Raw genomic sequence first — 13,939 nt, 5'->3', positions numbered from 1 at the left:
GTTGTTGCTGCAGTTGTGGTTGGAGTGTCTGTTGTTGCTGCAGTTGTAGTTGGTGCAGCTGTAGTTGCTGCAGTTGTGGTTGGTGTGTCTGTTGTTGCTGCAGTTGTGGTTGGAGTGTCTGTTGTTGCTGCAGTTGTGGTTGGTGTGTCTGTTGTTGCTGCAGTTGTGGTTGGCGTGTCTGTTGTTACAGAAGTTGTGGTTGGTGTGTCTGTTGTTGCTGCAGTTGTGGTTGGAGTGTCTGTTGTTGCTGCAGTTGTAGTTGGTGCTGCTGTTGTTGCTGCAGTTGTAGTTGGTGCAGCTGTAGTTGCTGCAGTTGTGGTTGGCGTGTCTGTTGTTGCTGCAGTTGTGGTTGGCGTGTCTGTTGTTGCTGCAGTTGTGGTTGGAGTGTCTGTTGTTGCTGCAGTTGTAGTTGGTGCAGCTGTAGTTGCTGCAGTTGTGGTTGGCGTGTCTGTTGTTGCTGCTGTTGTGGTTGGTGTGTCTGTTGTTGCTGCAGTTGTGCTTGGTGTGTCTGTTGTTGCTGCAGTTGTGGTTGCTGCAGCTGTAGTTGCTGCAGTTGTTGTTGGTGTGTCTGTTGTTGCTGCAGTTGTGGTTGGTGTGTCTGTTGTTGCTGCAGTTGTAGTTGGTGCAGCTGTTGTTGCTGCAGTTGTGGTTGGCGTGTCTGTTGTTGCTGCAGTTGTGGTTGGCGTGTCTGTTGTTGCTGCAGTTGTGGTTGGAGTGTCTGTTGTTGCTGCAGTTGTAGTTGGTGCAGCTGTAGTTGCTGCAGTTGTGGTTGGCGTGTCTGTTGTTGCTGCTGTTGTGGTTGGTGTGTCTGTTGTTGCTGCAGTTGTGCTTGGTGTGTCTGTTGTTGCTGCAGTTGTGGTTGCTGCAGCTGTAGTTGCTGCAGTTGTTGTTGGTGTGTCTGTTGTTGCTGCAGTTGTGGTTGGTGTGTCTGTTGTTGCTGCAGTTGTGGTTGGTAGTGCTGTTGTTGTTGCTTTAGTTGTTGCAGTTGTCTCTGCCGTTGTGTCTGCCGTTGTTGTGGGTATTGTAGTTGTGATTTGTGCAGCTGTTGTCGCTGAGGTAATTGGCGTATCTGTTGTACTTTGTGTAGCTGCAGAACAAACAAAATGTTGTTGGATTAACATTTCCAGTGATAGACATGTTCAAATAATAACTTAGCGTCGCGCTGCGTCCTCTAGCCACTCAATGATTAAGCCTAAGCGAATAAAGCCGTGTCACCTATACCAAAGCCTATTTTAACTATTGGCCTTCTATACATACTCCATATTTGCCGACCTGTCCCATGAAAGGGGGCAAAAATATCATTATTTATTACAAGTTGCCTTTTCCTAGCCCTTTCTTGATCACATACAAATACAAATAGTTATGTCTTTTTGCACAAACGTTTATCTTAGTAGAACATTTTTTAGGGCCTCCCAGGTATCTGGAGAAACAATGTATCAGCGATTCCAGTGATGCAGGGATTGGTGGCGAGTTGTAAAACAGATTTTATTTTGAAAACCTCTTCCGGAAATTGGCATGTGCAGGTGGGTCTCCAAAAAAGGCCAGGGGAGCGTGTCTCGTAGTCATAAAAAATAAATGAAAACATCACATAGTACAGTAATGTTAAAATACAGTGATTTTGTGTACGAGGCTCAAAAATGACTACTCACATGAAGGTAGCCAAAATCAAGCAGACATCCAACTTAGGGGGTGGATGTGCCCTGTGAATATGCAGCAGCCACCAGCCACCAACACTCTGTATGATCAAGATAGGCGAAAAATGGATAGCGGGTAACAGGTATACAGGGAGTCGCGATCCCCTGGGTTCCTCGTTGTCCTCCGCTTCACCGGAATACTGTATCCACGCCGGGGCTCCCGTCACGTTACTTCCGGTGCATCGAGAGAACCGGCGGACCTGATGGTAGGAGTGGATTCTTGGTGTTCCTCCTCTTGGGTATTGCTGGACTGAAACACTCTACGCGTTTCGCCGTTGTATGCTTACGGCTTCGTCAGGAGTGTCAATTGGCTGCAAATCCTACTTTAAATACCCTTAAGCCCTCCCCTATACGAACATCCTATTGGCTAATGAATACATCATTATAATTGTAAGTGAAGTGGGCAGGATAGAGTGGGCAGGTGTATCACATTTAGATTGCCCCTAAGACCTCCCTTATTTTAACATATTATAAGGTACAACATATGAGGTGGGCGGAAATAGAATGGACAAATGAGCACATATTAAAAAAAAATTAAAAATTGCCCCACATGGCATAAACAATTGAAAAACAAATGATGTTTTAATTTGTTTTTCAATTGTTTAATATAGGGGAGGGCTTAAGGGTATTTAAAGTAGGATTTGCAGCCAATTGACACTCCTGACGAAGCCGTAAGCATACAACGGCGAAACGCGTAGAGTTTCAGTCCAGCAATACCAAAGAGGAGGAACACCAAGAATCCACTCCTACCATCAGGTCCACCGGTTCTCTCGACGCACCAGAAGTGACGTGACGGGAGCCCCGGTGTGGATACAGTGTTCCAGTGAAGCGGAGGACAATGAGGAACCCAGGAGATCGCGACTCCCTGTATACCTGTTACCCGCTATCCATTTTTCACCTATCTTGATCATACAGAGTGTTGGTGGCTGCTGCATATTCACAGGGTACATTCACCCCCTAAGTTGGATGGCTGCTTGATTTTGGCTACCTTCATGTGAGTAGTCATTTTTGAGCCTCGCACACAAAATCACTGTATTTTAACATTACTGTACTATGTGATGTTTTCATTTATTTTTTATGACTACGAGACACGCTCCCCTGGCCTTTTTTGGAGAAACAGTTGATGCAAGACAAGTGGAACAGTCTTTATCCAAGGGTTGTAGTGTGTTTGCAGTCTCTTATTCACTTTATTCAATATAGTGCACTTTGTTATTTTAGGCACAATTATTTACAATTGTTTATATCACTTTTCACGAATTTACACATTATTAAGTGGTTATTTTATATATTTTTGGGGTTTGTTAGAGCGCTATCGAGCACTTTTTTATTATGTGCAGGTGGGTGTCTGAAGTAGTAGTTTCCAACAAAAAATAGAATTTAAAAAAAATAAGTCGTACTCTGGGAGTAAAGAAATAAGTAGCGTTACTCTGGATGTGAAAATAAAATGCTGTGGTACTCATGGTGGTAAAATAAAAAGTAGTGGTCCTCTGGATATGAAAATGAAAAATAGCTGAATTCTAGGTGTCAAAAAGTAGTAGTAATCATCACTCTTAGGGGCTCATGCAGAGAGCATAGATAAGGAAATAGCGCCATCTTCTGGCGAAAAAACTAGCCAGAAATCCTTAAACTCGGGAGAAAATGGCGCGATTTTTAAAAGTGCTCTGAAAATTTTTCAGAGCTGTAAAACTCGCCAAACTCGTGGCGAGAACCTGAAACTCGCCATGCTAATATTGCGTTGTATTCCAGAAGCTCCGAATCGCTGGAACACGCCAATATGTGCATTAGTATGGCGAGTTTCAAATAGCCAGGAAAAGTTGGCAATTTGCAGTTTTTTGCCGAAATGAGTTAACGACGTTCCCTGCATAACACCTTCACTAACGGCAAATCTGTGGTTATTTTACAGCCATTTTAAACTTTTTTAACGTTCCTCTCTGCATAAGCCCCTTAGACCACTAATAGTGGCTCCAGTCTATCTGTGTAAATCTCTCCAGCTGCAAATGGTCCGTTTCAAAGACAGCAGTTATATGAAGCAATTGGAGGAGTTACAGGGCAGGGGGTGTGGAGCAAATTTCCCCTCTTGGACAGTCAAATTTGAAACTTTGGGGCTGGATGGAAAGAGAAGAGTTTGAAAGATACTATGTGGTCCCTATTGGTACATAGGGATAGAATTACATTGTACATTTGTATGTGAAAGAGACAGGTGAGTGTGCATTCATATAGCACAGTATGTATAGACATGGCCTTTAGCAGTCATGTAACACCGCCAGAAGAAGAGATCAGTGTATCTCGATAGCTCGCACAAATAAAAGCATTATGTTAGCCACAGAACGGTATCGTCTATTCGTTTTTGATTATTAAGCTCTGCTAACACGATATATATCTATATCTAGACTATATATATAGATTTAGATATCAAATAAAAAGATCACTTTGAGTACATTCACAGGTATGCAACCCTGCCTTTCATCATTATCACCTAGCATATAGTGCATCCACTACAGCAAGGGATTTTGGGAAATGACATGCAAATGAGCACACCGGGTCACATTTTGCCTGAAATACATTTTTACATGGAACCCTTATAAGCTAATGCTTATGCTTTTAAGCACAGCATGGGAATCAGATGCAAAGCCAGAGAAACCATTCACAGACATGTGAAGGTGGAGGTTTCTTGTCGCCTTTTTCTCCCACCATAACTCAAAATGTGTATGATATATATATATATATATATATATATATATATATATATATATATATATATATATACATACACACACACACACACACACACACACACACCTCTTATATGTATGACGCATGTGTATGAAAGGGGGGGGGTATGTGTGTGTATATGTATGTATCCCCCAACAAGATTATTTACGGACTATATATCTAATTTTTGCTACATTTTTTGACTCACTGCCAATTATTTGCACACAATGTTATACATTTGTTGCAACATTTAAACACATACACTATTTCATTCTTTGATGTTATTAGCTGAGCGCTGTGTATGTATATATATATATATATTAATATATATATATATATATATATATATATATACACACACATACATATACACGCGTGTGTATATATATACTATACTGTACACATCGCTCAGCTAATAACATCAAAGAATGAAATAGTGTATGTGTTTAAATGTGTTATACTGTATAGAGGAAGAGTTATAGGGAGTGGTTATATGGAGGAGGAGTTATAGGGAGTGGTTATATGGAGAAGGAGTTATAGGGAGTGGTTATATGGAGGAGGAGTTATAGGGAGTGGTTATATGGAGCAATAGGAGGAGTTATAGGGAGCGGTTATACAGAGTAATAGGAGGAGTTATAGGGAGTGGTTATATGGAGCAATAGGAGGAGTTATAGGGAGCGGTTATACAGAGTAATAGGAGGAGTTATAGGGAGTGGTTATATGGAGCAATAGGAGGAGTTATAGGGAGCGGTTATATGAAGCAAGAGGAGGAGTTATAGGGAGGGGTTATATGGAGCAATAGGAGGAGTTATAGGGAGGGGTTATATGGAGCAATAGGAGGAGTTATAGGGAGTGATTATATGGAATAGGAGGAGTTATAGGGAGTGATTATATGGAATAGGAGGAGTTATCGGTAGTGGTTATACTGTATGGAGTAAAAGGAGTTATAGGGAGCAATAAGAGGAGCTATAGTTAGGCATTATGGTACATTTGTTGCACTTCTTTTGCCCTAGTTTTACAGCTGGAAGACCTTAGTAAACAGAGACCTTTTTTTTCTGAATCTTTTAAGTGTGTCAGTCCCCCATATTTATCCCAATAAACATACAGTATCATTGCCATTAATTGTCTTTAGTCCGCAACTTCAGACTGCAAAATACATACAATATATTGTTTTTGCCCAACCTTACCAACACTTTAAAGAACAATTGCCACTCAGACCTCAGCAATTCAATGTGTGTATGTCACAGGTTCTCATACCAACGCAAGCTGAAACTTGTCTCTGGGGATGAGTTAATTAGGGATTAGCAGTCCTCTATTTAGACTTTGTGCCCTCATTCGTTTCTGAGACAAGCTATTTGTTTTGCAACATTTTAAAATCAGGAGAAACACAAGAGATTCATGTTTTTGGCCCATAAAACAGCCTGAGGCATCCACGTAATAAAACACGGAATGAGTCACCAGCCTTAGAGGTTATTGTTTGCATCTAGCCCGAGAGACAGTTTTGTATGTATGTATGTACATTACATAAGGTTTCACCCACAATAACTCATCTAATGTGTGGTGAAACCTACCCAGCCTTAAAATTGCAAAGCCTGTACAGGCAGTCCTCGGTTATCCAACACATTGCGTTACTCAAAATGGCGTTGTAAAGCGAAACACGTTTTCCCATAGGAACACTGTTTAAATGAAAGGTTCCGTTCCTGAAGGCATTTTTAACACTAAAATACACCAAATATTTTACGCAGGCAATAAGATATGCAGCACACACATAAATTATATAGTGTATATACTGTATTATATATATAATATAACATAATAAATAATATATTATATAGTATAATATAATATTATATAGTATAATATTATATATATATATATATATATGCTCTTACGACGCTTTGTAACGTTGTTTATGTGAATGTATATATATATACACACATACACAACGTTGCAAAGCGTCGTAAGAGCGTTGGATAAGCCATTTTGGCGTTGTAAAAATGAACATAGGTATGCATTGCATAGCGTTGGATAAGCCATTCGTTGTAAAGCGAAGCGTTGTAAAACGAGGACTGCCTGTACAGCCAGCCTCACACTGAGACCCAAAAGGTCGAAACAGCTGTCTGTGAGTGGGTTTACTGGCTTTGGATCTTAACCCGTGCTGTGCTTAAAAGCTGTGTTAGGCTGCGCTTATAGTGCCGGTGACAGCGACGCGACGTTGCAGCCATCATGTGCGCTTATAGTAAGCGCGACGCGATGGCTTGGTCGCGATCGCCGGAAGTCATCTCAATTTGATTTTTCCAGCGACCGCAGCCTGACGTCGCTGGCACTATAAGGGTAGCCTAATGCAGCCAATATTAGATTATAAGTGTTCCATGTAAAAATGGATTTTAGGCAAAGGTGACACTGTGTGCTCATTTGCATGTGATTTCCCAGAATCCCTTGCTGCAGTGGAAGCGCTGTGTGCTAGGGGATAATGGCGAAAGCAGGGTTGCAGACCTGTCAAAGACATGTGAATGTGCTCGCCTTTTTCACCCACCATAAGGTGTGTGTGTGTGTATATATATATGTATCTATCTATCTATATATATATAGCGCGCGTGCCGGAAGCTGGGCCACGCTTACTTCCAGCGCACTGACGTCAGAGAGGCCCGTCGCGCAGCAGCATCGGAAGCTCCGTGTGGGATAGAGGGATAGAGGCCTGCAGCTGAGGGCCCGGACGCGAGAGGACCGGAGCCAGCTGTCTGGGGGGGCGGGGGGGGAGAGAGATGTGTGTGTGTATATATATACACACACATCTCCCCCCCCCCCCCCAACAAGAAAGGTGGCTCCGGTCCTCTCGCGCTGGAAGTAAGCGTGGCCCAGCTTCCGGCACGCGCGCTGATGTTGGATGCTCGGCGTGGGACAGAGGGATACAGGCCTGCAGCTGAGGGAGGGCAGGGGCCCAGCCATGAGAGGACCGGCAGTAGGACCTGGCCAGGGGTCGGGCTCAACTTGCAGCGCTGCCCGCCGGGTCCCCACAGCCACTGGACCCGGCCTCACCATCCACAAGGTAAGTCTCTGCTTTTTATATGTATTGGGGTGTGGGGTCTTTAATATGCACTGGGGGTGTGGGGTCTTTAATATGCACTGGGGGTGTGGGGGTCTTTAATATGCACTGGGGGTGTGGGGGTCTTTAATATGCACTGGGGGTGTGGGGGTCTTTAATATGCACTGGGGGTGTGGGGGTCTTTAATATGCACTGGGGGTGTGGGGGTCTTTAATATGCACTGGGGGTGTGGGGGTCTTTAATATGCACTGGGGGTGTGGGGGTCTTTAATATGCACTGGGGGTGTGGGGTCTTTAATATGCACTGGGGGTGTGGGGTCTTTAATATGCACTGGGGGTGTGGGGGTCTTTAATATGCACTGGGGGTGTGGGGGTCTTTAATATGCACTGGGGGTGTGGGGGTCTTTAATATGCACTGGGGGTGTGGGGTCTTTAATATGCACTGGGGGTGTGAGGTCTTTAATATGCACTGGGGGTGTGGGGGTCTTTAATATGCACTGGGGGTGTGAGGTCTTTAATATGCACTGGGGGTGTGGGGTCTTTAATATGCACTGGGGGTGTGAGGTCTTTAATATGCACTGGGGGTGTGAGGTCTTTAATATGCACTGGGGGTGTGGGGGTCTTTAATATGCACTGGGGGTGTGGGGTCTTTAATATGCACTGGGGGTGTGGGGGTCTTTAATATGCACTGGGGGTGTGGGGGTCTTTAATATGCACTGGGGGTGTGGGGTCTTTAATATGCACTGGGGGTGTGGGGTCTTTAATATGCACTGGGGGTGTGGGGTCTTTAATATGCACTGGGGGTGTGGGGGTCTTTAATATGCACTGGGGGTGTGGGGGTCTTTAATATGCACTGGGGGTGTGGGGTCTTTAATATGCACTGGGGGTGTGGGGGTCTTTAATATGCACTGGGGGTGTGGGGTCTTTAATATGCACTGGGGGTGTGGGGTCTTTAATATGCACTGGGGGTGTGGGGTCTTTAATATGCACTGGGGGTGTGGGGTCTTTAATATGCACTGGGGGTGTGAGGTCTTTAATATGCACTGGGGGTGTGGGGTCTTTAATATGCACTGGGGGTGTGAGGTCTTTAATATGCACTGGGGGTGTGAGGTCTTTAATATGCACTGGGGGTGTGGGGGTCTTTAATATGCACTGGGGGTGTGGGGTCTTTAATATGCACTGGGGGTGTGGGGGTCTTTAATATGCACTGGGGGTGTGGGGACTTTAATATGCACTGGGGGTGTGGGGGTCTTTAATATGCACTGGGGGTGTGAGGTCTTCAATATGCACTGGGGGTGTGAGGTCTTCAATATGCACTGGGGATGGGGGGGTCTTTTTAATATGTATTGGGGGTCTTATGTATTGGGGGTGGGGGTCTTTTACATGTATTGGGGGGGTTTATATGTATTGGGGGATGATTTTTTTTAATATGTATTGTGGTAGTCTTTTTAAATATGCATTGGGGGCGTGGGGGTATTTTTTTATATGCATTGGGGCCTGGGGGGTATATTTTTTAATATGCTTTGGGGCAAGAGGGGTGTATTTTTTAATATGCTTTGGGGCTGTATTTTTTAATATGCTTTGGGGGTTGGGGTTATATGTATTAGAGGGGATTGGTTTTCTGTATGTATTTTGTGGGGGAGATTGAGTGAGAGTGAGGTAATTGACAGAAGGTGGGGGTGAGTGGGTGAGTGAGTGAGTGAGGAAAAGAGGGAGTAATAGTGAGACGCAGGGGAGAGGAAATACATGCGAGGTGAGAGGGGGTGAGTGAGGAAGAGGGGGTGAGAAGGAGGGGAGAGGAAATACATGCGAGCTGAGAGGGGGTGAGTGAGGAAGAGGGAGTGAGACGGAGGGGAGAGAAATACATGGGGAAAAGGTGAGAAATATAGGGGGCTTGTGAGGTGTGAAATGGGGAGGGGCTTGCAATACCATTGGGGGGGCGGACATAACTCTAGTCCTGGGCCCCGAGAAATCAGTCAGCGGGTGTGTGTGTGTGTGTGTGTGTGTGTGTGTGTGTGTGTGTGTGTGTGTGTGTGTGTGTGTGTGTGTGTGTGTGTGTGTGTGTGTGTGTGTGTGTGTGTGTGTGTGTGTGTGTGTGTGTGTGTGTGTGTGTGTGTGTGTCAATGAAAGATTAACCAGAGCAACTCCTGCTAAGGGGCAGCCTAATATAAAATCAAATCATACAAGTCAGTGACAGGGGAACTCTTGATGTCATATTCCAATACAATCACGGTAGACGTGTTAGCCCAGTTACCATTGGGCCCAGCTTGTCTTAATAATGAACCTGTTGGAGAAAATGTGCTGCTCTAAAGCTGTAATCTGTGAATCATTTTGTGAATTTTAACAAATAATAATTTCTTGCTGTTGGAGGATTTATACAAGTGTCAACCTTTAGATATTGCCTTACATCTATCATTAGCAGTTCTTTGAATGGAAGGTTTGGAAAGCTCTGTACATGTGAAGAAGAGACCCGTGAGGTTTGGGGAGCTCTGTACACATGAAGGAGAGACCTGTGAGGTTTGGAAAGCTCTGTACATGTGAAGAAGAGACCTGTGAGGTTTGGAAAGCTCTGTACGTGTGAAAAAGAGACCTGCGAGGTTTGGGGAGCTCTGTACACACGAAGGAGAGACCTGTGAGGTTTGGAAAGCTCTGTACATGTGTACGAGACCTGTGAGGTTTGGAAAGCTCTGTATGTGTGAAGAATGGAAAGCCCAGTATATGTGAAGAAGAGACCTGTGAGGTTTGGAATGCTCTGTATAGGAGAAAAAGGGAACTGTTGGGTTTGGAATCCATAATAAAGGAATACAAAGCCAGCGAACCAAATGGGAGAAAGATAAATAATTGTGTCACAAGAAAAAAAAAAATTCTGCTCAATATATGGTAAAACCAAACTGTTCAAACTTCATAAATATAAAAAATGCCCAAATCTGTTGTTATTTGCCTTCTAAACAGAGATATACTGGAACCTGTTCCCAAAAATATAAAGAATAATTTTAATATAAACAATTAACAGATAATCATAATTACACACTGCCACAAGAGTTTACACTCTAATTTGTAATGCCACTCTATCCCAAGGTCTATCCCAAGGTCAAAAGGTGATTGCACTAGGATTTGAACTTGATTTATACTTGTTTAAAAGACAGTGACATTATTACTGTACTACAGGGTTATTCTTAGGCCGCGCTTATAGTGCAGGCTACAACAACGTGACCGTGTGACGTCAGCCGTCGCCATAGCGATTCCTGCTTTTTGTGCAGGAGACGAGAAGGCGACCGGGAGGCATGGCGGAGCCATAGCCGTAAGCGGTTCGCCCTAATTGGCTGACGTCATGCGGCGGTCGCCGAAAAAAATCTAAATACTTTGACTTCCAGTGGTCGCGACCGCTCCGTCACTGTACCCCGCCGTCGCGGTCGTGCCCACTATGAACACCTGCGACGGGCTGCATGTATTTGCTACGGCGCTGCGCAACGTCGCAGCACTGTAAGCGCAGCTTTATAGGGTTATTAAAGAAACCTGACCTCTCTACATAGGACTTGCGATATCACGTTTTACCCCAGCAGTGTCCGATTTATCCCCTCACAGGATTGTATTGTCATGGATATGTATGAGGAGACACATATATGACACAATCATTTCACACCATGGGACCTGCGTACTAGGCATCGCAAGTTGCTTTTTTAAGGCGCAAAATTGATGTAGGAATATCTTAGTTTGCGCTTGAGCGTCTATGTAGAATCCTGGCTTTTCATAGTCGGAGTAAAAAATTATTGAATTTTTTTGTGCACAGAAATAGGCTGCACATGACATACAGATGTTAATGGTATGTAATAAAAAATAATAGGGTAAAAGGGGACGATAGACAGCACTCTGATAGTGTTACATTTATGCAATTGCAGGGTGCACGGAACAAAAGGGGACCCTTATTCCCCTGTATAGTACTAACAAATCTACGTAAGTACCAGCACTCACTGTCTAATAGCTAAATGATGAAAACAGTTGTAATGCAGAATAAACATTTAATAATAAAACGAACCAGAAATAAATCAAATGTGTTTGCAGACACATTCCCCCTGGTCCAAAAGGTCCCAGAGGTACTTCCCTAAGCCTCCCTTCCCCTATAACTGGTCAAATCAGACACCCCTGAAAATAGATAGCAAACATACAGTGTAGGCTAAATACAGCTAAACAGCTAATAGCAGGGCAGCAAGAATCCACTAAAGACTTAGGGAAGTACCTCTGGGACCTTTTGGACCAGGGGGAATGGGCCAGATGAAGAGGTAGTCCCTCGAAACGTCGCCCCCATAGCATACTTGCCGTTCTCCGTTTTTTGTGTATATTCCTTGTGTTTCATGTTTTTTCCCCTTTTCCTTTCCCCCCCACCCCTCACTTTGTGACATGCCCATTTGTGATACTGCTTTCTGCAAACACATTTGATTTATTTCTGGTTCGTTTTATTATTAAATGTTTATTCTGCATTACAACTGTTTTCATCATTTAGCTATTAGACAGTGAGTGCTGGTACTTACGTAGATTTGTTAGTAATAAGAAATAATGTTTCTCTGCGCCCCAAAAAAGTGAAAGGGCATCAAAATCCCCTAAGAGAATTGTTTTAGTGTTGGCGCAGAATAAAGTTGCTATGTATCAACCCAAAAATTGACCTGATGCAGCACGGATGTTTCCTTTTGTAGGTGAACAAAATGTATTATTTTCAGAGTATGGCTTTGCTAAAAATGACACTTATTTATATTTGCTAATACTAGTTATAAACGGGAAAAAATACACGACTGTTCATTTAAATTGTATCAATCGGGTATTCAGCTTATGTGTCAAAAATAATTTGAAGCCACAATTTACGCTTCATGGGAATGACGTCTTCATACATAAAACGCACATTTTATGCAGGTTTGTATTGCTTTTTACCACTGAAATTTTAACAAGCAAAATTATTTTAAATATAATCTTAGTGCATAGGCCACAAAGAGGGGTTCCAACCCAGTGTTGTCCTGACTCTTTGTGTGACCTATTGTATTCGTTAGAACAGGGGTGCTTAATTTCAGTCCTCAAGCCCTCCCCCCCTTAAAAACAAGTCTCGTTTTCAGAACATCCCAGCTTCAGCACAAGTGGCTCAATCAGAGACTGAGCCTCGGATTGAGCCACCTGTGCTGAAGAAGGGACTGATTAAGCCACCTGTGCTGAAGCAGGGATATCCTGAAAACCTGACCAGTTGGGGGGACTTGAGATGAACACCCCTGCATTAGAAGATCAGTGTACAATCACAGAATATGGAACAGTTTGCAGTGATAAAAATTGTGCGTTGTCGGCCTATTCAATATGTACAGTACACAATATTCTGTATGCTACGGACATTTTGGAGCGAAATTGTCGCGCATGGCGTAATTTTTGTGTTGCGCCAACGTAAAAAATACGTGGCTCCAATGTTTGATCCCTGCGCGTCAGCGTGTTTTTCGGGGAATTATAATAGGAAGAGTTGGGGAGAAGTTACATCATGCATAGATTATACTGAAAGACCAGGGAAAATGAAACGCAACTCCCAATGGACATAGGGGGGGAAAAGAAAAAATACAATAGTGCAATATGTATTATACACCAGGGGGCGCAAACATGGGGGGGCATGAGATTTTCTGGTGGCCGTGGCGTTTACAGAGGCCCCGCGCTCTTCCCCAAAGAATGTAAATGAAATGCTGGGGGAGCGCGCGTGAGGCCTCTGTAAGTTCCCTGGTCTCCGGCGGCTTCTGGTGACGCATCGCCATGGCAACATGGGGGTCACATCACGTTGGGATATCAGAAGACACAGGAGAACGGGTAAGGGGGGGGTGAGCAAGGGAGGAGAGCAAGCAGGGGGGCGCAGACTGAAAAGTTTGCGCACCCCTGTGATACACAATATAAATATCCCAGTGGCCAGGTAATATGTGCACTCACAGTGCAAATCCTTTTATACGTTTCAAAAGCTGTGGTAATGGTGATCACGGCAATGTTCCAACCTGCCACCGGACTTCCAAGTGAGAAAGGCAGAACATACTGTCATTATAAAAAAAGGCTTATCCTTTGAGAGAGAAAATCGACACACTCAAACTCACTACAACGGCCGAGGCGTCCCCGTCTCTTCCCTCCAGCAGTGCATCGATTTGTATCTCTCAAATGATAAATGCGTTGTTTAGAATGACTCTGATCTGCCTCTCTCATTTGAATGTCCGGTGCAAGGTTTGACAATCCTGAGGAAGGATCACCGCTACAACCATTCTAGAAATGTTGAATAGGATCTTCCCTTTGTGAATGCATATTACCTGACCACTGGGATATTTATATTTGATATAAACAGGGCTTTTTGTTTAAGGGGGTATGATGGGATACACCGTATCCCTGCCTTTTAAAAAAAAAAAAAGCTACGGTGTAAGCTATTTACACAGTAGCAATCTGTGCATTCACGACCTCTCACGCATGCGCAGAAGAAGGCTACTGTGTTA

The 13,939-nt window shown here is 43.8% G+C and overlaps 1 protein-coding gene across 1 annotated transcript in view; it reads right to left on the bottom strand.

The window, feature by feature from the left end:
- MUC16 (mucin 16, cell surface associated) overlaps positions 1 to 13,939 on the bottom strand; it is a 185,277-nt gene that overhangs the window by 149,744 nt on the left and 21,594 nt on the right. Inside the window, exon 2 of the mRNA XM_075613035.1 lies at positions 279 to 1,087. Coding sequence (XP_075469150.1) covers positions 279 to 1,087 — 809 coding nt within the window. The remainder of the gene's footprint in view (positions 1 to 278; positions 1,088 to 13,939) is intronic.

This window comes from Ascaphus truei, chromosome 8 (genome assembly GCF_040206685.1).
Source record: "Ascaphus truei isolate aAscTru1 chromosome 8, aAscTru1.hap1, whole genome shotgun sequence".
Taxonomy (NCBI): domain Eukaryota; kingdom Metazoa; phylum Chordata; class Amphibia; order Anura; family Ascaphidae; genus Ascaphus; species Ascaphus truei.
Note: the sequence above shows the minus strand (reverse complement) of the source record. Positions and strands in the feature narration are given on the sequence as shown.